Genomic DNA, 26,416 nt, shown 5'->3' on the forward strand with positions numbered 1-26,416 from the left:
AGGCTTAACTCTCTCTCAGACGTACCATCAACATCAACCGCTCGCACGACGGAGCTCCACACATCCACACACATCGTGGCATGATAAGCCTGTTTAAGTATCCTAGAGGCTTAACCGGGATGGATGCGGGTATCAAAATAAATTGCTGGAAAGACGTAGCTCAACACATACACACACCGCATCGTGTCTGAGAAGCTTAAATGCTGTGTTGCAGGGTTTATTTTCCAACAAATGTGTGTAATTTGCTTGTTGGTATTTAAGATTTAAACTGTTATTTATTGTATTTAATGTTGTTAGGTATCACAAAACAGAATGTAATACGAAAAAGTAGGTACTATTTTTGCGGTTTTCTATTGATTCTCATTTCCCCCAGAATGCATTGCATGACGTCACGTTGGGGAGACACGGACCAAAGTCGCATTGAGAGAATTGAGACCCTTGAGAGAGACTCGGCACAGAGATGGCACATAGAGATGGCACATAGCTAAAACTCTCCACATGCCCCGACGTATAGTGGTTTTCACCTCTTTCTATGCTTTTATCCTCGCCTTGAAAAAAAGTGGTGAAGTGGAGCAGAGAGATCGCCATCTCTGTGCCGAGTTCCAAGTGCGGGTGTGGTGACGTGTATCATATGTGTCGAGAGCAGCGAAGAGCTTAGTTCACAAAGCGGCCTCACATAAAACCTAAAATTATCAAACTTCTTCACGATTTTTTTTTTAAATATGTTATATTAATTGCCAATTGCCATTAAATTAGCCATGTGCACCTGACACAAGAAAGACGTAATGTTGAGAAGTCATATTAAAAACGGATAGCAAGCGAATGCCGAACCAGACTGTATCAATCACATACTTTGGGTCCATTCTAACTTATGGTAAGAGGCTAGTCTTTAAATCTTTGCAGTGACTGAATGTTGATGATAAAACGGATTGTTTTGCATAAGATGAGTGTGTGTGTCCTTTTCGGTTTCGGCATACTGCATGGTTATGAAGGCCTTGTGGTTAGTTGTGGTCTTGAAGCAGCCTAGCCTTGGAGTTGGATAAGTTGGAGTGATTGTGTAGTACGGGCGTGCGAGAGTGAGAGAGAGAGCACGTCCGCCATGGTGATGTTTGGCTTGTTGTGGGCTGTCTGTCAGCCTCCGCTGGACGTGCTTTTTGTGTATGTGTTCAATGTAACCATCAATCTACACAGTAGATTGATGGTTAAAAAATACTCATTATACTTGCAGCCAGTTGCAGGCACTCATTTGCAAGTGCACTCATTGCTGTCCGATGGGCTAAGTTAGCCAATAGCTAGCATCATGCCTTCTATTTCTAGATCTTCTGACTAAGTTTGCCGGTACTTACGACATAATCGCTGTCACTAGATATTAAGAAAACTTTGACTTTCACTCGGTGCTATTCACTGACAGTAAAAACAAATAAAAGTGTTGTTATTGCATGCACTGCTGTTCATGGACTAGCTCCAGCGCTCGTTGCTGCGTTGCTAAATGATAGCAACTCTCCACTTATTCTCCTCTGACCATGCATTTAATTGGCTTTGACCGCCATAAGTTCTCGGCAAATCCTCATTCGCCCACTCACGTCTGACAGGTTCGAAATTATACTGATGTGGGCCATCATACATGTTATTTGTGGTTCTTGCCACCTCTTAGACGCCATAGTTGTAGTACTAGGCTGAGGCTACCTTCCACCACTTCTCCCCAACGTGACGTCATCGCTGAATGGCGTCAGGAAACAGACGACAAAAACTGGACTTAAACATTATTTTGGAGACATTTTATAAATGATACACATATTTTGAGGGCTTTATGTACCCATTAATCAAAACTTCCGGTTAACCTGCACGTAGGCCTTTAACTGTCTTTCAGACGCGCCCCCTACAGGCTAGGGAAGACAGGGCATGTGCCATCCATTCACCAAAATACCCTATGGTATTGGAACCTTACACAATACAGGCCAGTACACTATACAGGCTAGTACACAATACAGGCCACTATTGGTGGTAGTGGTTGGACATGGAGGGGTTGGGGAGGGGGGATTCAGTTCTGCGATCTGCAACCGCAATCTGCAACCAGCCAACTACATTTGACTCACTGGACGTTTAACAAGAGTATCCATATGCTTAGTTGATGCAGGCTCGAGGGTTGGATTTGAGGTGGCACACATTACCAAAAGAGCTGTTCTTTGTTGGGTTTAGTGATACTGGGCTTCCTGGTGAGGCCTCCATCGGACTGGTCTCTACCACACACATACACACATACACAAACACACAGTACACCCTTTTAACCATAAATATGACAAAACAGAAAAGATAAATGTGTGTGTTTATTATATTATGTATACTGTGTGGCAATAACTTAAAAGATAGAAATCATGAACACAACAACTTGCGTCACAAAGGTAGCTTTCAATAGCCTTTTTAATATTGTTCTTTAAAATTCTACATAAGCTATGGGAGTTTGGACTGGTAACTGAATTGATACAAAAGGAAAATTTAAATAGCGCACAATTATAATCAAATAATAAACTTGGCTCAAACCAAAGAAAACTCCACCCCAAACATCCACTCATGTGACCCAGAGACAGGGGCGGGGCTGCTACTGGTTGTTCTCCTTGACGACAGCTCTCGTTTAATCAGGTCTTGGAGGTCAAGGAGAGAGCGAGAGAGAAGGAGGGCACAGCCTGTCCGACACCATGGCCTACCAACAGAAACTAGCTGAGAAACTCACCATTCTCAACGAGAGAGGGAACGGCGTGCTGATACGAGTGAACTACATCAAGAAGGTAAGCGGGCTGTTGGGGGGCTTTCGTTTCGCAAACGGCAACAGAGATAGAAAATGAGGAACTGGATGGTGTGTCACGTGCAGGGCCTGTCCTTTTTGTGGATCATGAGAAAAAAAACTGCTGCGCACAGTTTCATTTAAATACTATGGAAGACGTTAAAAGGCCTTACCCAACCCATCTAAATGTTGATCATTTAATAATCAATAAACACCAAAACTATCAATGCAATTGTCTAGTAAACAAAACGCTGCAGAGTAGCTAAACCCCCTTTCTTCCTTAGTGATGGTGAGCACTATTATGGAATGGAATAGTTGTACTTTGAAAGTATGATGTATGATACTGATGTTTCTTGTCAACATTACGCATACTTCTTCCTCTTTCTGCTTCTATACAATGTCGACCACAGAGGAGGAAACAGTGTACAGGAAGTCAGTCTGAGCTGCCTATCGCCTTGTCTTGTGCCCTGAAACTCATAACCTATCGCTGTCATGCCATCACTTATTTCAGAAGCGAAACGTTTATTAACACAAGTTGAAATGCTGTCTATTGAGATTGGTGTTGCTCAGGTATTTATCAATGCAGGCCCGGACACAATGCATTATGGGGTCTGGGTGAAAATGTAATTATTTCGGTAATTTTTTTACTTTCCATGATATTTTTTTCCATGTCATGGTGAGATCTCCGAGCTACACACACCTTGTCCAGAAGCATTGTACTTGTTAATTAGCGCTCAAAAAAGTAGACTGTTCTGACTGACACCCTTTGCTCCCCTGCCCACTGTACCAGATATGTTCAGACCCTAAGCTGCGGCCGTCACTCCTGACAGACAAAATCATGGACCCTGCGGTCAAGTACATTAACAAGAAATTCCCCAATATTGACTTCAGAGGAAACAACGTGAGTATAGTTTGATATTTGTATATCTTCTTTTTTTTTTTTTATATATACACAGTTTACAGTCTGTTTGTCAAAACAAAGTCCAAGCGATACTCCTGCTACTTGATGACTTTGTAAAGGAGCCCATGCTTGCAACTCCTAGCCAGACCATCTGCCAAATAACTAACTATGCAAATGTGGCATCTGGAGGCATGTACCCAGGTAACACGTGTTGTCATAACTGTTTACCACAGCAACATCTCACCAGCATCCAGAGACAGAAGGCTGAAGTCATCGCAGCTGCTTCCAGTTATTACGATTCCTTCCTGGATGTCATGGAATTCAGGGTGAATATTCTCTCTCTCGCTCTCTCAATTAATTTGCATATAGAGTGGCATTTTCCAGTGTAGGAAAATAATGACTTTTGGTCCAAAAGGAACATTTCAGTTGCTGTGTTCATTTATTACCAAATCCTTTTAAAATTCTTTAATTGAAGTCGCAGCAGGTCAAAGCATCTCTTAAAAGCGGTGAGATTGGGAATCATCTAAATTGATAGGACTTTTTACACTGATTAGAGGCATATGACAATGTACAGTGTTTTTTATGATCATGAATACAAGATGACAAATGGGATTGGTAATCTGCATGCTGATTTAAAGTCGTGTCAAGGCTTGTTTGTTCTGTTTGCATTGTTTCTCATTGAAACCTAAAATCTTCCCTTCCAGGACCACGTCTATGAGTTACTCAACACACTGGATGCCTGCCAGTGCTTCATGGACATAGTGAGTGCTGGTGGGCTGCTTTGCTCCTTGTTGAACAAATCTCCTCATGGAGTGTGCCAGGAGAAAGATATACTTGACATGTCAGTACTCTTTAAGTGCTGACATGTCAAGTATTATCTCATCTTCTCTTGAGGCATTGTTTCTTGAGGCATGAACCTAACACCATGCATGAGACGGTCATGCATGGTGTTAGGTTCATTTACACCTGGGAGAGGTACCTCTGATCTGCACTAAGTGCCCCTTTTTATCATCAGCATATCTGTGTGGCGTACAACTCCCTTGTCATTATATAGCATGATGAAGAGGAAAACCTCATATATATCTTAAATATATTCATATACGTGCTGAGGCATCGGGAAGAAATATAGTGTTTAGTTGTTACAAACCATAGGTCCCTTTTTAACACACTGATGATTTCCTTTTATTTGTATTGCACTGATTGTTTGTATCGTATATTTCAATTAATATACAGTATATTTTTGAAGGAATTACTCAACTGGAATTACTGCATCACCTCACCATGCTAGACTATTTATTATACACATTTTTTCGTTGGTTATGTTGGGAACTTATCTTTACTTTTTTTTAGCTTTAGAAACTTAAAATAAATGGAATCACCTTAATGACTTTTCAATGTTCCTTGTTGTCTCCAGTCCATCAACTTTGACCTAACCAAGATCTACCTGGACCTGATCGTCACCTACACCTCTGTCATCATCATGCTCTCTCGCCTGGACGACAAGAAGGCGCTGGTGGGCATGTACAACTGTGCCTATGAGATGACCAACGGCACTTGGTAAGGCAACAACCACTGCTTAGCCTCATCCTAACCCTGTAATCGGTAGTAAGTAAAGTTGTAAATAAGTAGTGAAGTTTGTAAGGTGGGTAGGTTGGTATTTCAATTATGAGCCCAATTATGCTTATTGCAACATGGCAACTCTCCCCTGGAAGATGCTTATCTGTCATCACATGTGAATGGGAACAGGTAGTGAAAGGTTGCAGTGTTTTTGGTTTTCAAACGACGGGATCCCAAATGTCCAAGCTGTCTTTAAGTCTATCCACCCTTCTTCTTTTTCTTAGGCTTTCATTTTTTTATCTATTCCTCCTTCCGTGTTCATTTGAGTCTGAGCTCATGGTGTGTTTTTCTGCTGAACTGTGCAGTGATTCGTCCTACCCGCGGCTCAGCCAGATGTTAATAGAGTACGAGCAGCCTTGGAAGAAGCTCCATGAAGACTTTGGACCTCATACACGGGTATTCCTCCACTTCTACTGTTCTTCCTCTGCTTTGACTGTGTCCTCCATTACACTGAAGGACTCTTTTAGTTGCTGTTGCTATCAGATATTGAGTCTTTGAGTATTGGTTAAGTTTTTACATTTTCAAGTCTTCATACGTGTCCTTATGTCGTAAGTTATGTTTGCTATACTTTAACTTCTAGCTGCAAGGTTTCCCTTGTCAAATATTTAGCTGACCTGAATTGAACTCATTGGAATTAAATAAAATATATATTTAAAAAAAGCCAATCATTATGGACATTATCTCTCTCTCTCTCTCTCTCTCTCTCTCTCTCTCTCTCTCTCTCTCTCTCTCTCTCTCTCTCTCTCTCTCTCTCTCTCTCTCTCTCTCTCTCTCTCTCTCTCTCTCTCTATGATCTTATCCTATGAGCTTTTTGTATGAAAAAGCTTTTTTGTTACCTTTTCTTTCCTTCTACTTTCTTCCTTCTTCTTTCCTCCTTTCTTTTTTCCCTTCTTTCTTTCCTTGACTGTTTTCCGAATCTATCCATCGATATATCCAGTGATCTGTCACTCGATGAATCCGTCCGTTGCCTTTCTGGTGTGTCCCTGACTGTAGTGACATAATGTTATCTCCCTGTGTCTCTCTGTGTCCCCGGCAGCTGGTGACGTCAGCGGTGCTGTCTCTGCAGATGGTGTACCCCCGCAGGAACCTGCCCGCCGACCAGTGGCGGCGGGCGCAGCTCCTCAGCCTGCTCAGCGCCCCAGCCAACATGCTGGACCCCACCCGCTGCGACACTGTGAGTGGGCCCTCCTCGGTTGCCCTGCCCCTCTGATCCCTCTGATTTTATGATAAAAGAAAACCAAACGCCCTGTATGAGCTAGGCCCCGCCCCAAATTTAATGTAGAACGAAACCCTCGGATGCCATCGTCTGATTGACATGACCTGGTCACAAAAAACGGCCAGTAATAAAAGTAAAGGTATCTCATGCAATAACATGCTTTTGAGTCAGAGATTTGATATATGTAGTCAAATAGACAAAAAGGCTGGCTTTTAAATCCCAGGAATACGTGCGTCACATCCTGGGACAAACTATTTTATATAGCCTATAAGTATGATTATCTCAGGTAATTTAATGTGATTACTTTTCACAGCACTACTACTACTACTATACTATCTATTGCGATTTTACTACATGAAAAAATAGTCAAATAAATCGTCTCCTTTCATTTTTGTGCTACAGCCTTAGATAAAAGTTTGCAGATTCTTTCTCCCCTGCTGTGGTCAGCCCTGGGCTGCCACCCCATACCAAGACTGTATGCCGAAACATTTGTCAAAATAAATACAGCCCGAAATAGAAAGAGGGAGCGAACATCATCCTCAACCATTATGTTGGATTGGTCAGCATCTTGCGTCTGTTGGGTGTGTCTCATCGGTATTTGTGTCATGACATAAAACTTCAACGGTCGAAACATCGAGGATGCCACATCGCAAATATAAGATAAATACGGATCACACGGTTTTATCACTTACAATAATGTATACAGATATGACAACTATACCAGAGATGGAAATTAACTTTTTTGCCCACCAGCCACTGTGGCAGGTAGATTTAAAAGTCTACCAGCCACTCATCTTTTTTACCAGCCACTTTTTATACGCTATATACTTTTTTAATATATGCGTACATTCTAAACAATATAATAGTAACAATAGATAAGAAAAGTGTTTTTCATACACATCTTTTTTTTCCATCAGAAGTGATTTTTACTGTAAGTAGGTTCTACCAAGGAACTGAGTTGAAAACGTTACACTCTTACCTCATATGATAAACAATACACAGGTATCTACCGTGTTAAGTCATGTTTATTTCAAAGGTGTTACGATGAAAAGTTTGGGGATAATTCATCTATACATAGTATTTTCAAAAAAAACAAATTGACATATTAACAATAAACCAACATGCATGGCTACACCATCATAACATGTTATTTACATGTGACTGCATACAAATGTGTCCACAGACCTGGTAACTAACGTATGATAGTAAGCATTATTGGCCCTTAACACTAATATTCAGAAAAAACACTGCCTCAAAAGGCTATTGGCTTAAGCAATACAAGTAGAGGCATAGACTTGAACTTTATACCCTGAACTTTTAAACGTTGCAAACGTGCAAAAACATAATTATATATTTATGTGGCATTCAGTCCAATGCTGAAAATATATCTGTGGCATTAGGCCATTGCTGTGGTAAAGTGTGTAAAGTATGACCAAGTGTTTCTTTGTGTTCAATAGTCTAGATAGAACTTTATCAATCAAAAATGTCTCCAAGATCTAGGAGACATTTGTTAATGTTTGTCCCTATAAAAGGGGAGGGCGTAGCCTAACTAGTTTGTGAACGACCCAGAGAAACGCAACGCAAATTCAATGTGAACATGTATGAGGCTTTAATCAAATCCTGGACGATTTTGAAATTCTGCAAAACATTTTTTAAATGTGTCTCAAAAAGAGGGCATGTCCGGGCAAAAGAGGACGTTTGGTTACCCTACGTACGGGAAACACATTTGATTCCTACCTGTAACACTGTTAAATAGCGGCCCAAATTGGTGGGCGCTACCCTGGTAATTTCTCTGCGTGAGAAATACGAAGTGTGGCGTTTGAGCGTGTGCATGGGTTGAATTCGTGGGGCAAGCCCCAGGAATCTCCCACTTCCGGCTTCCATGAAAGAGAACCAAAATAATTCACACAAAAGCGTTCATGCAAATCTAGCATTAAAGGTTAATTTAAAGAAGTTCTCTCCAGTCACGCTGAAAGTAGTTCGCTAGTAGTAGCGCTTTAATTTGCAGTGTCAGAGAATTCTGACACTGCAACGAAGGGGGCAGTGGTTATGGTAAAAACGAAATCGCTATTTTAAACCACTTAAAAGGCTAGAAGTAGCCTGACACTTCTTTGGTTGTATAATAAGGGTCTTAGCATATAAAACAAGGCATTGAGAACTTTGTAAGTGTACAGATTGTTTATTAAAAAGGACATTTTATATACACAATACCATCAGTAGATCACCCGTCGACGCCATTCTGATTTTAAGACTCGATAAGTAGATTGGCGAACACAGAGCTTGCGTGTTGCTGACGGATGTCACAATCTCTGTGTTCGTCCTGGGCAGCCAGGTCTTCTATTTATTATAACTTGTTAAACGTTCCTCTTGCATATGTGCCCCAGGCATTGAGGCAGACCTTCACAAAGGGGCACTTTGGACATCAAGGAGCAACAGGGCCGGTGTTCTGGCCCCCTCAACAATGTGCACGTGCCTGTTTTATTCATGGAGTTGGTCCCCTGATTTAAGACCATATTTACATCTTGTCCTACATTTTTAAAACCTTGTTAATTTCTAGCGAGATGTGGATTAGGAACTATCCATAGAATTACTATGTCACCCAATACCATCCCTTATAATTTAAAATTAGTGGTTTACGATTTTGGTTTTCCTTTAAAGAGTCACAAGCCACGTGTTACTGGTTGAAGCAAAGGGTGTCATCTGGAACATATTGGGGTAAATCAGAAACAGTAACTGCACTGACTATTTTCAGCCAAAGATGGTGCTCTAACTGCAGTGTGAATACGAATTAGCAGCCTTAGCAGCTGTGGGCAAAAATAAAGACAGTTGTACCTCAAATGACCTATTCTAACTGTAGCAATAGACATACATCAATATGTTTATCATCTTTGCTCTGCACTAAAAGCCAAAAAAGTAAATAAGTAAATGTTCAACACAGGTGGCGTGTGAATACCTTTCAATGGAGGTAATGGAACGCTGGATCATCAGTGAGTATTGACTTTCCACAATATCATATCTATATCATTTCTGTTTTGAGTGAACCTGTTTCAACTACACATTCCATTATAGAGCAGTCCTTTAAGTGCTTATTAAATGTATATATATATCGTAAATATATCGAAATAACCCCCAAATCACCTGAATATACTCTGAATAAGATAGTGCTGCAGTACATACAGCACTCGATGCATAATCCTGCATAAAACAAGGGTCTGGAATTTATGCGGGAATATATTATATTTTCAATAGGCCTACTTTTCACGCTTGAGGCAAAGCAGGGGACTCTGTCTTGGAATATCAAAATAACGCTTTCAATGAACGCATCCAAAACAGACCCATAGAGTCCCATACGGACCGCCCGATATCCCCCCTGCTACATTCACACTGGGCTCTGTGTGCTTTGGGCCTTTGAAGCCGCCAGCAGCGCCTGCGCTCCATTGATTGTGTGTGTCCTTCCTGTGTGGCCCGCTGCAGTCAGCTTCCTGCTGTGCCCCAGCAGCGTGAACTCCCACCAGCCCTCCCTGGAGCTGTGGAAGGCGGCCCTGCGGAGCGGCCTGTACCTCACGCTCACCCGGGACGAGGCGCTCAACATCCACAAGGTCTCGGAGGAGGTCTTCGACAGCCACAAAGGGTGTGTAGTGTCCCCGCCGTTTGTCTGGCGCTGGAACAGCAGATGATACGAAGGATGGACGGAGAGTCAGTCAACCTATTGGAACCCTATACGGGGATGGCAATACCCTTTCTGGGGATCCGCAACTTAAATATATATATATATATATATATATATATATATATAGAGAATCATTAAACATTACAATAGATAGATAGATAGATACTTTATTAATCCCGGGGGAAATTCAAGTATCCAGTAGCAGCCGAAAACATACATAAAAACAGTGCAGAAGGATTTGCAAAAATAAATAAAAAAATAAAAAAATAAATAAAATGTCCATTGTTGTTATCTATTGTCCTCCCTGCCTTTACTGGCAGGGAGGAAACATCATATAATCATATAACATCATATAATAAAGATTTAATTATTATACTGTTATATTCTAACTCTTTAATTATTCTGTAAATACTGATCCATAACAGCTCAATTGCCAGTTTGTTCTTTAATAGTTTTCAATGTATCCTAATCCATGTATTTCTGGCAATATACCTGAATGAGTTTGAGAGGATTTTTAAAAACTGTGATGTGTGTGCTCAGGTATGGAAAACGAATCGCAGACATCAAGGAATGCAGGGAGCATGCCATTCAAAACAAGTAAGCACAGCTACAACGTGAGGACTTCTCTGCAAACTATAATGTTGGGTATTGAAATGAATTGGAATGAAGCGAACCAAATGCCTCTTTTCCCTATGCTACTTACAGTGGAGCCCTGCACAGGGAGAGGAGAGGGTTCCTTCGTGGGGCGTTGAAAGAGTTATTCAATGTCCTGGAGGATGAACCAGGACTGCTCGGACCCAAGGTGACGTCCCTCTTCACTATCGCATGGCATCACTTGTCCAAGATACAAGTGTTTCATCATGAATATATCTAGCTGTCATTCAAAACCTGCTGTGGATATTCTGTTGAGCATACTGAGCATTATGATTCCCGATGGCTCCACAACTCCTCCTCATTCTTTCCGCTCGTTGATTCCCGAAAGGCCCTGTATGTCTTCATGGCGCTGGCGTTTACCCGTGACGAGGTTCTTTGGCTCGTAAGACACTCTGAGAATATACCCAAGACCAAGACTCCCGAAGACTACGTTGACAAGTAGGTTTCAGCTGGAGATGAAACAGAGCTCCATCTGGTGATTATAACACCAAGGATTCCAGTTGTCCCATGAATATTTTAACGTAACATGAACATAACTAATTTATTCATTTAGAATGTTTAAGTATATGCAAATACAAAAAAGTTAAATAAGTCCACCATATATTCCCACACAAACGCTTATAGAAAACAAGGAAGCAACAAGTAGAATTTAATCTTGGATGAAATCAGAAGCTTTATGCTAAATCGTCACCCAAACACTCAAGAGATCGTCAATGGCGATAGCTAAAGGAGTAGTCTGGCAGGTGAAGGAGACTGAAGCACTGAGCGAATTGCTGGCTCATCATCCATTATGTTTGTCCTCTTTCAGCAAGATGGCAGAGCTGCTGTTCTACATGGTGAAGCTCAAAGCTCTGGTGGTCAAACACAGCTACGTCATACAACGCTACCACGTCCAGTACCTGGCCCAGTTTGATGCCCTGGTACTCAATGACACCATACAGGTACTGTGTGTGCTTGCGTGCATGCTTACCTCATGGAAATCAAGGCCACATGAGTCCCCACATAATGAGTGGTAGTTGTCATTTCCCAGCAGAACGTGCAGTAAAAGTACATGAATAATGAAAGGCATTATGTATTGAAATAGCCTTAGTTCCAAAAATAATTCGTGAATCCAAGCCTTATCTGTTTATTTATTTCCTGTTCGTTGTCCATGTGAAGAACATGTATGTCTGCCCCGAGGAGGAGTCAATCCTGACCAGTTCATTTGTCTCCACTCTGTCTGCCCTCTCCATCAAACAAGGTGACTCACCCCCCCAGACAAACACCTATTCAATCAACACCATCAGGGGTTCCCATCCCTGTTCACATCCATACCAGATACAAACAAAAATTCAAACGTAATATTGTTCCATAGAAAATAGACTCTACTGACCTATTATATTGTTGTATTGTTGTTCATCAGTGCAAAACAAAGAGAAATTCGACTTCAGAGCGCTTCGACTGGATTGGCTGAGATTACAGGTATTCTGAGAAAGCATGCAAAACCAAAAGCCCACTATTGACCACAGTGATAAATCTAAAACTGTCTCAGGCTGTGGTCCCATTGGTCCACTTTACGCTCTCCCACTCTGTTGGGAGGCACACGAAGGGGTTAAAGAAACATGCACAACGTCTTGTACAGACATCATACGTTATAATAATGCTTGACATTACATTCCCTCTGAATGAACTAGCCATTCCAACGGAAGTTATTCAGCAGATATCATTTTATTTGTATTCATGTTGGCCACCGTTGTTTAATGGTATTGTGGGCTAAAGGCCTAAAGCTGTTGTTGATCCCCTGAGCCAGGCCTACTGCAGCGTGAACAAGGCCCCCCTGCCGTTAAAGGAATACCCGGACCTGGCCAAGGTGATGAACACCATCCAGTTCCACACCAGGCTGGTGGACAACATGGAGGACCTGCTGCTGGAGACCTCCGAGCTCTCTGTACTCTGGTAAGAGCTCTTTCTCTCGTTTTGAATTCAGCGAGGTAAAACCTGGCCAAGTGGGCGGCACAGCATAGGGTAATGCACAACAAATGAACATACACAAAGAACAACATGCAGCATTACACAGAAGACCCAGAAAGAAAAATGGAAGATTCAAGTGCAAAGACAACCGCCAATCAATGTTCTTGTGGGCCTAAGATCAGACCTCATGCTTCACCTTTTCTCACTGTTTTCTACTAGTTTCCACCCCCGGGTGTTCGAGAAGATGTTCCAACAGAGCAGCGAGGAGCCCAGCGTGAAGAGATACATCATGGCCTTTCCATACATCTGTTCTGACTTCATCTGCTGTGCGCATCCACTCTGTCCAGAAGAGGTCAGTGCTGAGATGCCAACACAATGACCTCCCTGTTACTCAAGGCCAACCAAAGAGCAGATCACTGTACAACCACATCAGCTATGGCAGCATGGTTTATAGCATATTTATGTGTTCAGAAACCCCTGCCATGTACCAGGGGCACTTATTTTAGTTTGACATAAACACGTGTCTGAGGTGCATTGCACATTAATTAGGACTGTTTATATTCTAAGATCTTTTGTTCATGTATGTGAGCTGTTAGTTTACATGGTGGAAAAACCCATGAGGTGGGGTATGGTATGTTCATATACTCATAACTAAGGGGCTGAGCTGGGGTGGTAGGTTTCAGGCACAAATGCATAATGCTAGATGGTAAAGGGATACTTTTATGAACTATGGTAATTATATTGACACTTTTATGATTCCTTAATGCAAAATCTTCTCGAAAATTTTTGATGACCCTTAAAATGTAGAAGTGTTTCTATGTATATTTTACGTGTTATATATTTATATATTTGATTTAATATCCTCCAAAAAAAACTCCAGACAGCTATATGAAAAATATGACACAGATAGACAGGAAATTGCCACTGTCACTGCAAAATGCAATTATTCAAAAAAAGCATTATTGGTAGAAAATAACAATATTCATTGGTGTGTATCATGCGTGTGTCTGTGTCTGTGTCTGTGTTTGTGTGCTTGTCGGTGTGTTTGTATGTGTCTAGATGGAAGGCATTCAGAGCAAAAGCATGCGTCTGTGTGTGAGCTCCATGCAGCAAATAGCAAAGCTGACTGCCAATGTTGTCCTGGACATATGTGCTGAGCAATGCAACCTCAATGACCAGGTGAGTCCCCTGCGTAGCAGGCCTAAAAAGCAATCATTTGGATACAAACACCATAGCCAGTTTCCTAATCACACTCGTCGCAGCTGCTGGGTGACAGTATATCTGGGTCAAAAAGGCTTTGAATATATCTGGGTCAAAATACGTTTGAAAAAATCCTGCCAAATGTTGAATTCTTATCATATGACAACTATGGTATTATTATCATCATTTTTAATCTGTTTATTCCTTTTTCTGTATCCCATGCAAAACTCTCCCTCTGGATCTCTCTCCATTGCTCTCTGTCACTCTTGTGTTTTTTACTGTTGTTCTGACTCACTCACATGGCCCTCTTGCACGGTTCACTTGACCACCCATTAGTTGCTGCCTAAAAACAGTGCGAAGACCATCAGCACAGCCCGTAATAAGAAGCTGAAGAAGCCCGTGCCTAAGAAAGGAGAGGTGGAGATGGAGAAGCCAGGGGCGGAGAGCGTCCGGAAGGACCGCGCCGTGGTCACCAAGTCAGTGGGCCGCTTCTGCACCTTGTACCACTCACAATAGTTACAGGACATGGTAGTGGTTACGTTTTCGCACAAGCTCTGTGAGACTAGTTTGAAAAGCGGTTAATGATAAACACTATAGTACAGAGTATACAAATTTAAATATGTAATGTAGGAAAACCTTAAATTCAGGATCTTTTTTTTTGTTGACAATTAACTAACGCTAATGTTGATAATAATGACAAAAGAGTTATGTCAAAGTCGGATGTAGGCCTGTGCTTTCATTTTAATCTCAGTTTATAATTATAACCTTTTATATGCTGTGCTACTAGTGGTGGCCAATCCAAATGTAGTGTTTAGTTGTAGTTACTATAGTGATAATAACATTTGGTCTTAAAAATTGTCCAAAGCAGTTGTCCCATCATTGTATTGTTTCAATGCCAAAAATAACCTGTCCATAACAACCACCAGCACTAGAGTAATGTTTTCCCAATGGTTGTTAAACAGTACATCAATGACCTTTATATAGAAACAGCTTTATTGCCATTACATCAAAACTAATCCCTAAAGAGGTATCATTCTTCCCTAAATCTTCCTCCCATTCCTGCCTTTACTGTGGACATGGCCTATATTAAAGCACACTATCTCTGGGAGGTTACTAGTCTGAGAGAAACAAATCCACAATGCAGTCCTCTATAAAATATTCCTTTCAAAGTTTCTCAAGGGTAGTATCCCGCGTCCAACCCCTCTCTGCCCATCTCTTCCTCTCTCATTGTCTCTCTCTCTCTGCCCATCTCTTCCTCTCTCATTCTCTCTCTCTCTCTCTCTCTCTCTCTCTCTCTCTGTCTCTCTGTCTCCCGCTCTGTCTCTCTGTCCTTCTCAGCATGGACAAGATGCATCTGACCCTGACGGAGCTGTGCTTGTCGTACGATCTCTGCAGTGACTTCATCGTCTCCGACCACATCATCAATCCCGCAGAGTTCCTCCTCTCTCATCTGGAAACACGACTCTCTGAGTGAGCCACGCTAAAGCCAAACCTGCACATACAACCACACGCCGTCCCTCTGTTCCTAGCACTTCTCAAAGGGAAAGGCACGTCTATAAATGCCATGTGCAGACTGTCCGCGTACAAACCATGCATCAAGGCGACTATGAATTATAGAGGAAAAAATTAAGAATTGACGCTTTGCTCTGCAAAGTGAATGAGAGCAACTTTTAATAGCTTTTGTGTAATACATTGAGGAAACCATTTGAGGATTTGCTGTTCTGCTATTCTTTCAATCACTTTAATGAGATGGGGGTTTACGCATTTCAGTACGGGGAGTTTTGCCTGTTGTCCTTTTTTTACAAGAACAGTAAAACTAATGGGTGTAGGTGGGGGGGCATTGACCAAAGGGAAGGCCGGATAAAACAGGTTTCAGAACCACCCAATAAAACCACACTAAACCGCAGGATACCCTGATCTCGGAGCATTGAAATGCAGTCGGGGAGAGATGTGATTACGAAGCACAGGCTGCACCCCTCCGTACTTTTAATCCGTACTGTTCCACTGCATCCATGAATTCTCTTTTCACCCTTGCAATCTCTCCCCTGAGACATCTTGTAGCCAATTTGTCAACGTGGGTCATGTTCAAACCACTTGGACTCTGTGAAAGAGCTTCACCACTGTCTGCCCCTGTGTTCTCTCAACACCAGGGACTATTTAGATTGGGAGGGGGGTCTCTGTACCGAGACCACTTCCTGTTCGTCTGCATATAGCGTCTGTTTAGCGTCCCCGCCGATGGTTATCTCATCTGTCACTCTAAAATGCAGAACATCATGGGTGGCACAACAGCAAGGCACTGTAACTGTTCCCATCAAACTCGGTCTGTCCTGTATCGTATCGGACTGGGTCTGAGGAGCCTGTATGCAGACGAGGAGAAAGAGGAAGGTGAGGGAGGGGAAGTGGTGGCCTCGTGAGACAGATATAAGTTTGTGTTTTGCAATGAATGGCCTCGCACGGCCCGCAATTGATTTGCGAGGCAGCACTAATGAACGTGATGTGTTCCGAAAACTTCCCACCACTCAGATTAAACGAACAAGTTCCTCGCATCGCGTGCTCTTGTCGCTCAGGCCGGATCCGTCGGAAGTGATTCATAAAGATATTCTGCTGCGAATATCCTTCCTTGCACATTTCTTCTGTCTATTTCATGTAAACCGGTCTTGATTGCACCATCGATGGCTGCACTTTTCTTGGACGTGTTTCTTTTTTATTCGACAGACCGAGACGCTCCTTCTTGGTCGTGAACTAAAGCTCCCCGCCCCCAGAGCTGATGGGTCCCATCCTTTGTACGGCCTGAGAAGAGGCTTTCAATGGGCTCGAGGCCAGACTGAGACGCAGAGAGAAACAGAACGTGAGCCCGCGAGATCAGGAGGGTCTCACGAGGCTAGGTCAGTGAGAGAGTAGTAGTGATGGGTGGCCAGGAAATGGATTATTTCAGAGAGAGATAGAGCAGTGAGAGTGTAAGTGAAATAAAATGGATGACGTCGGTCTGCTTGAGATGACAAGGTCAATTCACTGGTCCCATATTTATTATAATTATGATCTACTTTGTATGATCCAGACGATCCTCCTCACTGCTGGCGAGGAATAAAAGAGCCATTAAATCATATTTCCACCTGGGTAGCTTGTGTAGTCATGTGTAACCTTCTCAACAAAGTAGGCCAAAATGTCCCTCAATTAAAACCAGAAGGTTCAAATCGCTTTCCGTGTACATTGCCTCTATCTCCCGTGCTGATTACCAATGCACAAGTCAAGTCCGTTTTACGTAGCCTCACTTTCTCTCTCTGTCTCTGTCTCTGTCTCTGTCGCTGTCTCTGTCTCTGTCTCTGTCTCTGTCTCTGTCTCTGTCTCTGTCTCTGTCTCTGTCTCTCTCTCTCTCTCTCTCTCTGTCTCTGTCTCGGTCTCGGTCTCTGTCTCTGTCTCTGTCTCTGTCTCTGTCTCTGTCTCTGTCTCTGTCTCTGTCTCTGTCTCTGTCTCTGTCTCTCTCTCTCTCTCTCTCTCTCTCTCTCTCTCTCTCTCTCTCTCTCCCTCTCCCTCTCTCTCTCTCTCTCTCTCTCTCTCTCTCTCTCTCTCTCTCTCTCTCTGTCTCTGTCTATGTCTCTCTCTCTCTCTCTGTCTCTGTCCCTGTCTCTCTCTCTCTGCAGGATCATTGTGAAAATGGCCAACAACAGCCAGCCCAGCCAGGAGATCACCCGGCCCTCCGACCTGCTGGCGGCGGTGCGCTCCTACTCGGCCAGCCTGCACACCATTTCCGGCTACATTAACCTGGACGTCTCCAGGCTGGTGAAGAGCATCCTGCTGCAGCAGACCCAGCCTCTGGACTCCCAGGGCAGCAAGACCATCACCAGCCTCTACACCAACTGGTGGGTGTGTGTGGGGTGTGCGTGTCAGGCAGTGCATGTCAGATATATTCACGTAGCAGGGGAATAGGTTGAGGAAGATAACGCGCATAAATGTAGCACATATGAAATGCATGTGTGTGTTTGCATGTGTATGTACATGGTGTGTTGTATCTACAGGTACCTGGAGAGCCTTTTGCGACATGCCAGCGGTTCCCTCATCGCCCACTCTCCCACAATGCAGTGCTTCATCAACCAACCCTCTGACAGTGACCTGAGCTTCAGGGCCGACGAGTTCTCAGACATCTCAGGTGAGAGCTGCCAACCTGTCTCCATTAGGTGCGATATATAGGATGTCAATGAGTCATTGTAACACACCGTCAACAGCTTCACCTATGTTCCAATTGCTGAACCTCGGACACACTTGAGTTTCTTTAGTGTTATTGCTTGGTGTTATTGCATGGTGAATACGCATAACTGTTGGTCCAAAATTCACTTTTGACTTTTTACTTGCCAGAGTGGAATGATCTTCCGGCCAAGTCGTTGTTTAAATAAGTATCCTTGAATTGATTTCACCAGACAATTGTTCAATTGTTTCAAATACTTAAAATGTTTATGGCAGTTGTTAGAAGTCGGTAAGAATTAGGAAGTCAAATCACAGTTATTTAGACTTGGAGCGGAAAAAGTATGACAAAATGTTTGTTAATTGACTAATATCAATACAGTTATGCTAACAATATCAATGCCCCAGAACTTGTGTGCTTGGCATCTTGGAGGAAATGTCTTCTCTAAACTCATGAATCACCATGAGTCCCTACTACCACATACACAGTGCTACTCATGCATTATTAGTACTACATATGCAGTGTTAATACTACGCATGCATTATTAGTACTACACATGCAGTGTTAGTACTTCACATTAAGTGTTAGGTGTGGGCCGGAGGGAGCCAAACCTTAGATATAAACAGTATGGCTTCATTATTGCGGGGGCGTTGCGTAAGTTCCTTGTTAGCTCCAGCCTCCTCCGTCACGTCACCCGTAACTCCTCCTCCCACCACATTCAACCTACATCTCCATCTCTTAAACCTCCTCCACAACCCAGATCCTCCGCTCTTACCTTGCGGGGCAAATGACTTCACACACACACACACACACACACACACACCCACACACACACACACACACACACACACACACACACACACACACACACACACACACACACACACACACACACACACACACACACACACACACACACACACACACACACACACACACACACACACACACACACACACACACACACACACAGAGAGCAGGTTTAATCTAATACCTTCCCATACACACACACACAGAGACACACAGAGAGCAATTATAATCGTACACCTTCCCACGCTCACACATGCACACTCATACACAACAAGTACACAAAAGCTCAGCTCCCAAACGCCTTTGACCATACCCATTTATACAAAGGTTTGCTGATACCTTTGAGACCGCTCCACCTCCGTAGACACCCACCAACTGTCGTCATGGTTGTTTATATATAGTCCATAATACTAAGAAGTTCTCCGGTCCTCCACAGTGATTCACTCCGTGTGCACGCTGTGGTTTTAGCAGCAACAAACCCTGAAGGGTCCATACTGGAGTTTTCTGCTCCGTGTGTGCTTGCTTCAGTTTTAACACAAATTAGGTTCTCCCAATAGAGAAATGTGATATGAATTGCGCGACAGCTTTATCTATTTGTATTTATTCTTTGAGTAACACTGAGTTCCTTGGTTTCTTTGAGTAAAACAATTGTCAAACATTGGACAAGTGCTCATTGTCCTCACAACATGGTCTCTGTGTGTATAGATTATTTGTGCCTCCTCATTGTGCTCTTCCTCCACGTTGTGTGTGTTACCAGAGCTCCAGTCCCTGGCTCAGCTGATTGGACCCTATGGTCTCAAGTACCTGAGTGAAAACCTCATGTGGCACATCACCTCCCAAGTCAGTGAGCTGAAGGTAGGAAATATTGAATGTGTTTGGTTATCATTTAAGTGAAACGCTTGGAATTATCATACCTTTCACTATCCTATTTTTGGACAGTGAAACAAAAAAAAATATTTTAAGGGCATTTAAGTCACAACAATATGATCCAATTCTTGGTTTGCCTACCAAGAGTTGATCAGGGGAAAATGAATCCCGACACACAGCGGTATCTCTGCACTGTTCTCCTGCTGCTGTAGAAACTGGTGGTGGAGAACATGGACGTCCTGGTCCAGATGAGGAACCACTTCGACCACCCAGAGGACATGGCCAATCTCAAAAACAAACTAACAGGTGAGAGAGCTGACTTGAGGCCAGGGAAGAGGTCTCAGATTAGAAAGTGGGCCTGCTGAGGTCTTGCGCATGTGTATCAACAAAATCAGCAGTGGGCAGATAGAAAGTCTAAGGCACTTCATTGATCAAAACAGGAAGAGAGAGTTCTTGGGACTTTCATGAATGTGGTTCGCTCTTCCTGTTTGTGCCAATGACATGCATTGACCTTTCAATGGTATCTACACGAAAAGGGTCCCACATTAAAAGTCCCAGGAATACACATTACTGCTATATCCCTAATAATCCTTGTCTACAGGTCTATCACCATTTCTCACGTTGTGCTCTCTCTCCCTTTCTCTCCCCCTTGTAGGCGGGGAGAATGTCCTAAAGAGGATGACCATCATAGGGGTCATCCTGTCCTTCAAAGCAATGGCACAAGACTGCCTGAATGACGTAAGTTTTTTCAACAGGCTCACATGATGAGGGTCATGTATTTTTGTGTCCACAGTATCAGCAATTATAATCAAATGAAGATTTAACTATGAAGCAATGTTGAATTCAAATTGACAAAACAAAATGTGTTGTTTAATCCTCCATCCGTTAAGGATATCAGGTAGATGGGTATGACTAATCACGCTCAAACTAATGAGGCAATATGTATCTTTCAGGAAATCAACCTGATTAACAACTTAATTGGCCGTCGTTTGACTTCCGTTGCCACTATGTTGTAGGAAAATGTACGTGTTAATAAACGTTTTAGTCATTGCATAAACATCCTGTTTTGCTTACATTGGTACAAAGATAAAAAAAAAAATAAGCTGTGGTTGGTCATATTTGAGGGTGGTGAAGAAAGAGAGCAGAAGTATTGGAAAATAAACAACCCTAAAATAACACCCTCTCTATCTTCCCCCTCTACGTTTCTCCTTCACTAAAAAGTGTTGCGTTCAACCTGTGGTTGGTCTCTGCTAATGCCCTGTACAAGATGGATTACCATAACCAATCAAAGGGAAAAACCAAAACCTAAAATCGATTGTCCCGTGCAGAGGCAAGCGCACAGTAAACCAGAACAGATATTCTCGACGCACATTTACCTGACTTATAGCTGACTGATGGCTATGACATTTCATGGCTATGACATACGACAAATGTTCTTAAATCCTACCCACAGCAACTTTTTAATAGAAGGGTATCTGAGTCCCCACATTGAATATTATAGTATAGCGAGTGTCATTGAGTTGTGTCCTGTGTTGTGTGTGCAGGTCCTGCATAAGCACTGTCCTTATCTCATGGGCCCCATTGGGTCCCTGAGGGACTTTGTCTCCCCCGAGACCGACACGAAGGTATCTGACCCAACACATACTCACACATACACACCACATCAGGGACAGCACTGCCTGGAACCAATGCTTCTATTTCAAGCAGCTACAAAGAGATCAAACAAAATAGTTTCATGTTTTATTCATAACGTTTTTGTTCTCATTCCATTAACTTTTTATCTTTTATTTTGGTTATTATCATTTCAACAAACGTACAGTTATTTCGTTTACAAAATAAACTGTTGATTATATATGGATCATTAGCATTGGAACAAATCGATATAAATCATTTTGGGTGGATGGACGGGAGATCGATTGGTATCAACCTTTGGATGACAGAAGTGAGGGTGAAGTCTCAGTGTTTCCTGGCAGCGCTGTGTGTCAGTGTGAACAGTGTGCTCTCCCCCTGGGCCCGCCTGCGCCTGTTGGCCTCCGAGAAGACTGAGGCATGACAGCTGCTGGCCACAGGCTGAGCCAGAATAACCCCCAAAGACGTCACTAGCACCCCCCCTCACCCACACCCCCCCACTCCCCTGTAGCCACCAGCACCCTGACCCCTAACCTACTCCACCTCCACCGGCCCAGGACCATGCATGTGTGAGAGAAACATGGACCACATCTGCAGCTCTGCAGACTAAGCCACAGGCGTCGGTGCAATAGTTATCTACTTCTGTGTCAATCCATGGGAACTCAATACCACGCTAGTAGTCGTTCACATTACTATTGTCGGTTTTAGTTTTTTAGTGGCCTACTTTTCAGGGCAGGTTGTCATTGTCAGTTTCTCACTAGTCATGTTTTATATACTGTGTATCTATCAATATGGAGCGTTTCTTAATGGGCTGCTCCCCAATGCTTTTGTCTTGCAGGTGACTCTGAATGTGTTTGAGTTGGCCTCAGCCGCCGGGTTCTCCTGTGATATTGACCCCGCTCTTGTCTCGGCAATTGCCAGTATGCGCACAGGTACGCTACAGTTAAGGACGGCTAGATCATTAACATATTCTGTCCATTCATACTTCGATCCAAGGTGTGTACTAGCACAGACGCATCTTGGAAATAAATCTGTGCATAAAGGAGGGGCAGGATTGTGTGGTTGCTCCCAGCCGAAATGTACTGGTATGAATTTCCCTTTCTGCCCACCTCAAGTTGCCTATCCCCTAGTGGTTCCTGAATGACTTGCATCTGAATGAACTATAAGTTGCTTTGGATAAAATAAGTGTCTGAAAATGACAAAATAGAAAATGGAATTAGCATATTATAAACATTTTTTCTCCACTGAATTCTGTGTAATCAACCCATTTATAGTGAAAGTCCTTCAGTGTTACAAACCCGTGTTCAATGAGTAATGAAGTGACTTGTATTCAACGAATCGTCCAGATAAGACCTTGGTGGATGAGGAGTATAAGCTGACCTGTCTGCTGCTGGTCTACATCGCTGTGTCCCTGCCTTCCCTGGCCTTGGACCCCAACTCTTTGTACAATAAAGCAAATGGCGGTAAGCAAGCAGTGTCTGTAAAAATATCTATTGATATTCTGGAAATATACCAGAATATGTATTTGATTCAATCAATGTATCAGTCGATTTAAAAATATTCCAGGAACGGAAACCCTGTCCCGCACAATAGTTAGTCTATATTTAAATTATACCTTCTTCTGTTTTTGTTTGAGATATTCATAATGACAAAGGTGAGATTTGAAAGCCATAAAGAGAGGGAGCAAAATAGAGAAGAAGAGAGCAAGGCCTTTGAGAAGTGTTGCATTCAGGCACCTGTGATTGACAGCCTAAATGGATTCCCTGAAGCAACCAGGGAAGAGATCTCCTGATTGGTTAGAAATGAGCCAGGAGCTTTCTAATGGTCTCACGCAGAGGCAGGCGTGCAGTCAACCTGAACGGACGTTCTCACAGAGCATTTCACTCACTAATTGCTTACGGATGGCTTGGGCTTTTCCAACAAATTACACTCATTTTTATTGCCATTAAAGAATCGTTCCTGAATCACCTTTAACATCAGGATGGATCTTTCACCGACCTCCAGGGACCTGGCTCGGCGGCCCACATGAAGCCTGCAACACTCCAAAACATCATTGCGTCTTGTAAATCATGCTTGCCTATTCACAATTACTGTGTGTATGTAAGCGCCAGCGACAGCGCAACTTTGACTCTGTGAGGTCCTCTCGCTCACTGGGACCCACAAACTGTGGACCCACAAACTGTGAACCCCGTCTCCGACAAATGTGAAGCAGGTCGTTCGGACATGGACCCACCGAGGGCATTGTCTTTGCGTGGTTGCCGGTGACGATGGCGGTGAATGGTCAGAGTAATGAGAAACATGTTTCGGCGGTGGGGCCTTTGTTTACAGGTCACTCTGGCTGACGTGCGTTGATACAATTGGTTTTGGCTAGGTTGACCTGTAATTGCTTGGCTCGGAGCCTGGTCACAGGGACCCAGGGCCAAAAACCGTAAAAGCACCGAAAAGGAGAGATCTCTATCATAAGAAGAGGGTGGCATGTGTCTGGGCTAACTGAGTCTCTCTGTATTTTCCATTGCCCTCTCTGAAAAGATTAGTTTGAGCAGGAGGAAATAGTGTGTTTCCTGTTTAATGTTTCGGTTCATTTATCGAAGGACTCTAATCTTTTTCACAACAACACCCTTCAACCCCAAACATTTGAACCTGTCCTCGAATCGTCTGTGGTTTCCTGTTTCACAAGGTTCTCTTTTTGACTTCCATGACATTTTGCCCTATTGCACTAAAGGGTTGATAAGTATGGTCATTAAGGTGGACATGTGAAGCCCTTTGTTACTTAGATTATGAGCAATACAAACCGACTCGATTTAAAGATCCCCAAACCTTTGCACATCCCAACGCACACATTTTGTGTTTTGCTAGGTCACAACAACAACATCCACTGTTTGGCCGTGGCTGTCAACCAGCTAGCTGCCTCCATGTTCACTATCCAGGGCAAGAACATAGAGCAGCAGCTCGAAGAGTTCCTTTTGGTAAGTTTTAACTGAGTAAGTCATACATATGCTTCAGGTTAGCATGTCTACTTAGTGTTATTGCTGAGTAGCAGGAAACCAACGTGAGGAACTATTTTACTGTTGAGTGATTTGAGTGATACTCATAACATTTGCACTGTGTGAAACAATAAATACATCAATTGTTTCGATTGGTCTTTTTGGGTTTTGTAAGTAATCACATTTTTCAAACTTGTCCATAGCTGGCTTCTTCCACCCTGCTTCAGCTGGGACAAACTGTTGAACGAGTCGAGAGCAAAAACCGTGACTCCGTCTATCTGCTCCTACACATGGTAGACTTGCCGCTGACTCACCCATTGTTTCACAATGGGTACACACAATAATATGTATCTTCTTATAATATGTAACACGCACCCACCTCCCATTACAGATAGTGGAGCAGTCTCCCTTCCTGAGCCAGGACACGCTGGAGGGATGCTTCCCATACGTTCTGCTCCGTAACGCCTACAGATCGGTCTACAAGTCCTGCATCGTCACCCTGGGCTGAAGGGCCTCCGTCGGAGACCAGGAAAGAGCTTTTGCTGGACATGTAACGCTTTTTTGCTTTCAGATATTTGCTTACAAAGGGAAAGTCCCGTTTTGATGTTGCACAACGCCGAGGTGTTTTACACAGGGCACAACTGTCAATGCAGTCGTGGGAACAGCATGCCCAAAAGGTGGATGCCATCGGTTCATTTTAAAGATTTATTTTTTTAATTCTTATGCTTTATAAATAGTGAGATATAGAGGAAGGTATGGGAGATGGAGGAGAGGACATGCAGCAAATGACTGCGGGACCCCGGGTCACTGCGTTTAGGACTGAGTCTTTATGGTACACTCTCTACCCGGTGAGCCACTGGGGCGCCCTCCGATTGGTTTATTTAACTACTCTCTTTCTAAATCTTTAAACCGCCATCAACGTGCTTTGTCAACATCTCCGTTTGGTGTTATATTTTGTTTGAAATAAAAAAGTCTGCTTCTTCAACCTTTTTTCTTCTAGCCAATCTTCCCCTGCCGATCAGGTGTCTTAATTTCACCTGGAAGCAGGATGTGTTCCTAGCTCGCTGCCCCTTGGTGAACCTCACACACACACACACACACACACACACACACACACACACACACACACACACACACACACACACACACACACACACACACACACACGCACACGCACACACACTGATCTCCAGTGTGGCAACCAGGCGCTAAGGGTTGTAGTCATTGTCAGTGCTGGTGTGTTTGTGTGTCTGGCTGGGTGCGTGTTTGGATGTAGGAGAGGAAGTGCACAGGCACACATGGCGTGCGTGTGTGTGTGTGTGTGTGTGTGTGTGTGTGTATGTGCGTCTCTGCACGTCTGTCTGTGTGTGTGGAGGCCATGCATGCAGAGGGACTATTATGGGACTAGTCCACCTTGGATCAGGCTCCTGTGGCTGGACCCAGGGGACAGCTAATGGTGGAAACACAGGTCCTGATATATAAGCCACATCCACACCACCGAGATTGTCGTTGACGTAGGTGTCCTCCTAGACCGGTTCAACACTATAAGTACTCGGGGGGGGGGGGGGGGGGCTCTGTGGACAGCACGTCACACACACACACACGAGCACTACGCACAGAACGATAAGAGAATCGACATAAATCCTTGGATACGTATCCAGACACTCCGGTTGGTGCACTCATACGATTGCAGCAGTAAGGCACACTCGCGTCAACACGTAGCCCCTGCCTGCACGCGTGCACAGAGACATGAGCAGCAGCGCACGTGTGTCCGCGGACGGAGGCGTCACGGCGCCGGCGGCCCGCCGCCACAGGAGGGTCCACCTGGGGATCGACCTGGAGCAGTGGGAGTCCACGTCCGCGCGGTAGGACCCGTAGATCCCCTTACCTGTACTGTGCAATGCTTGTGTGTTAAGTTTAATCTGTCGTGTTTTATTCGTCCATCTTCATCAACCT

The 26,416-nt window shown here is 43.5% G+C and overlaps 1 protein-coding gene across 1 annotated transcript; it reads left to right on the forward strand.

Annotated features, from left to right (window-relative positions):
• Window positions 1-2,609: 2,609 nt before the first annotated feature.
• On the forward strand, window positions 2,610-25,744 carry nckap1l (NCK associated protein 1 like). The gene is made up of 31 exons (XM_056606999.1): window positions 2,610-2,786; window positions 3,573-3,683; window positions 3,917-4,009; window positions 4,388-4,444; window positions 5,098-5,240; window positions 5,606-5,696; window positions 6,337-6,474; window positions 9,455-9,503; window positions 9,991-10,147; window positions 10,727-10,783; window positions 10,892-10,988; window positions 11,169-11,278; window positions 11,649-11,781; window positions 11,999-12,080; window positions 12,243-12,301; window positions 12,630-12,775; window positions 13,010-13,142; window positions 13,850-13,969; window positions 14,327-14,466; window positions 15,329-15,460; window positions 17,632-17,850; window positions 18,007-18,137; window positions 19,738-19,835; window positions 20,060-20,153; window positions 20,503-20,585; window positions 21,392-21,472; window positions 22,315-22,408; window positions 22,823-22,939; window positions 24,333-24,442; window positions 24,664-24,753; window positions 24,852-25,744. Exons 1-31 carry the CDS (start codon window positions 2,697-2,699, stop codon window positions 24,966-24,968), a joined length of 3,372 nt encoding a protein of 1,123 aa, XP_056462974.1. The 5' UTR covers window positions 2,610-2,696; the 3' UTR covers window positions 24,969-25,744.
• The last annotated feature ends 672 nt before the right edge of the window (window positions 25,745-26,416 follow it).

Source organism: Gadus chalcogrammus, chromosome 13 (assembly GCF_026213295.1).
Source record: "Gadus chalcogrammus isolate NIFS_2021 chromosome 13, NIFS_Gcha_1.0, whole genome shotgun sequence".
NCBI classification, from domain to species: domain Eukaryota; kingdom Metazoa; phylum Chordata; class Actinopteri; order Gadiformes; family Gadidae; genus Gadus; species Gadus chalcogrammus.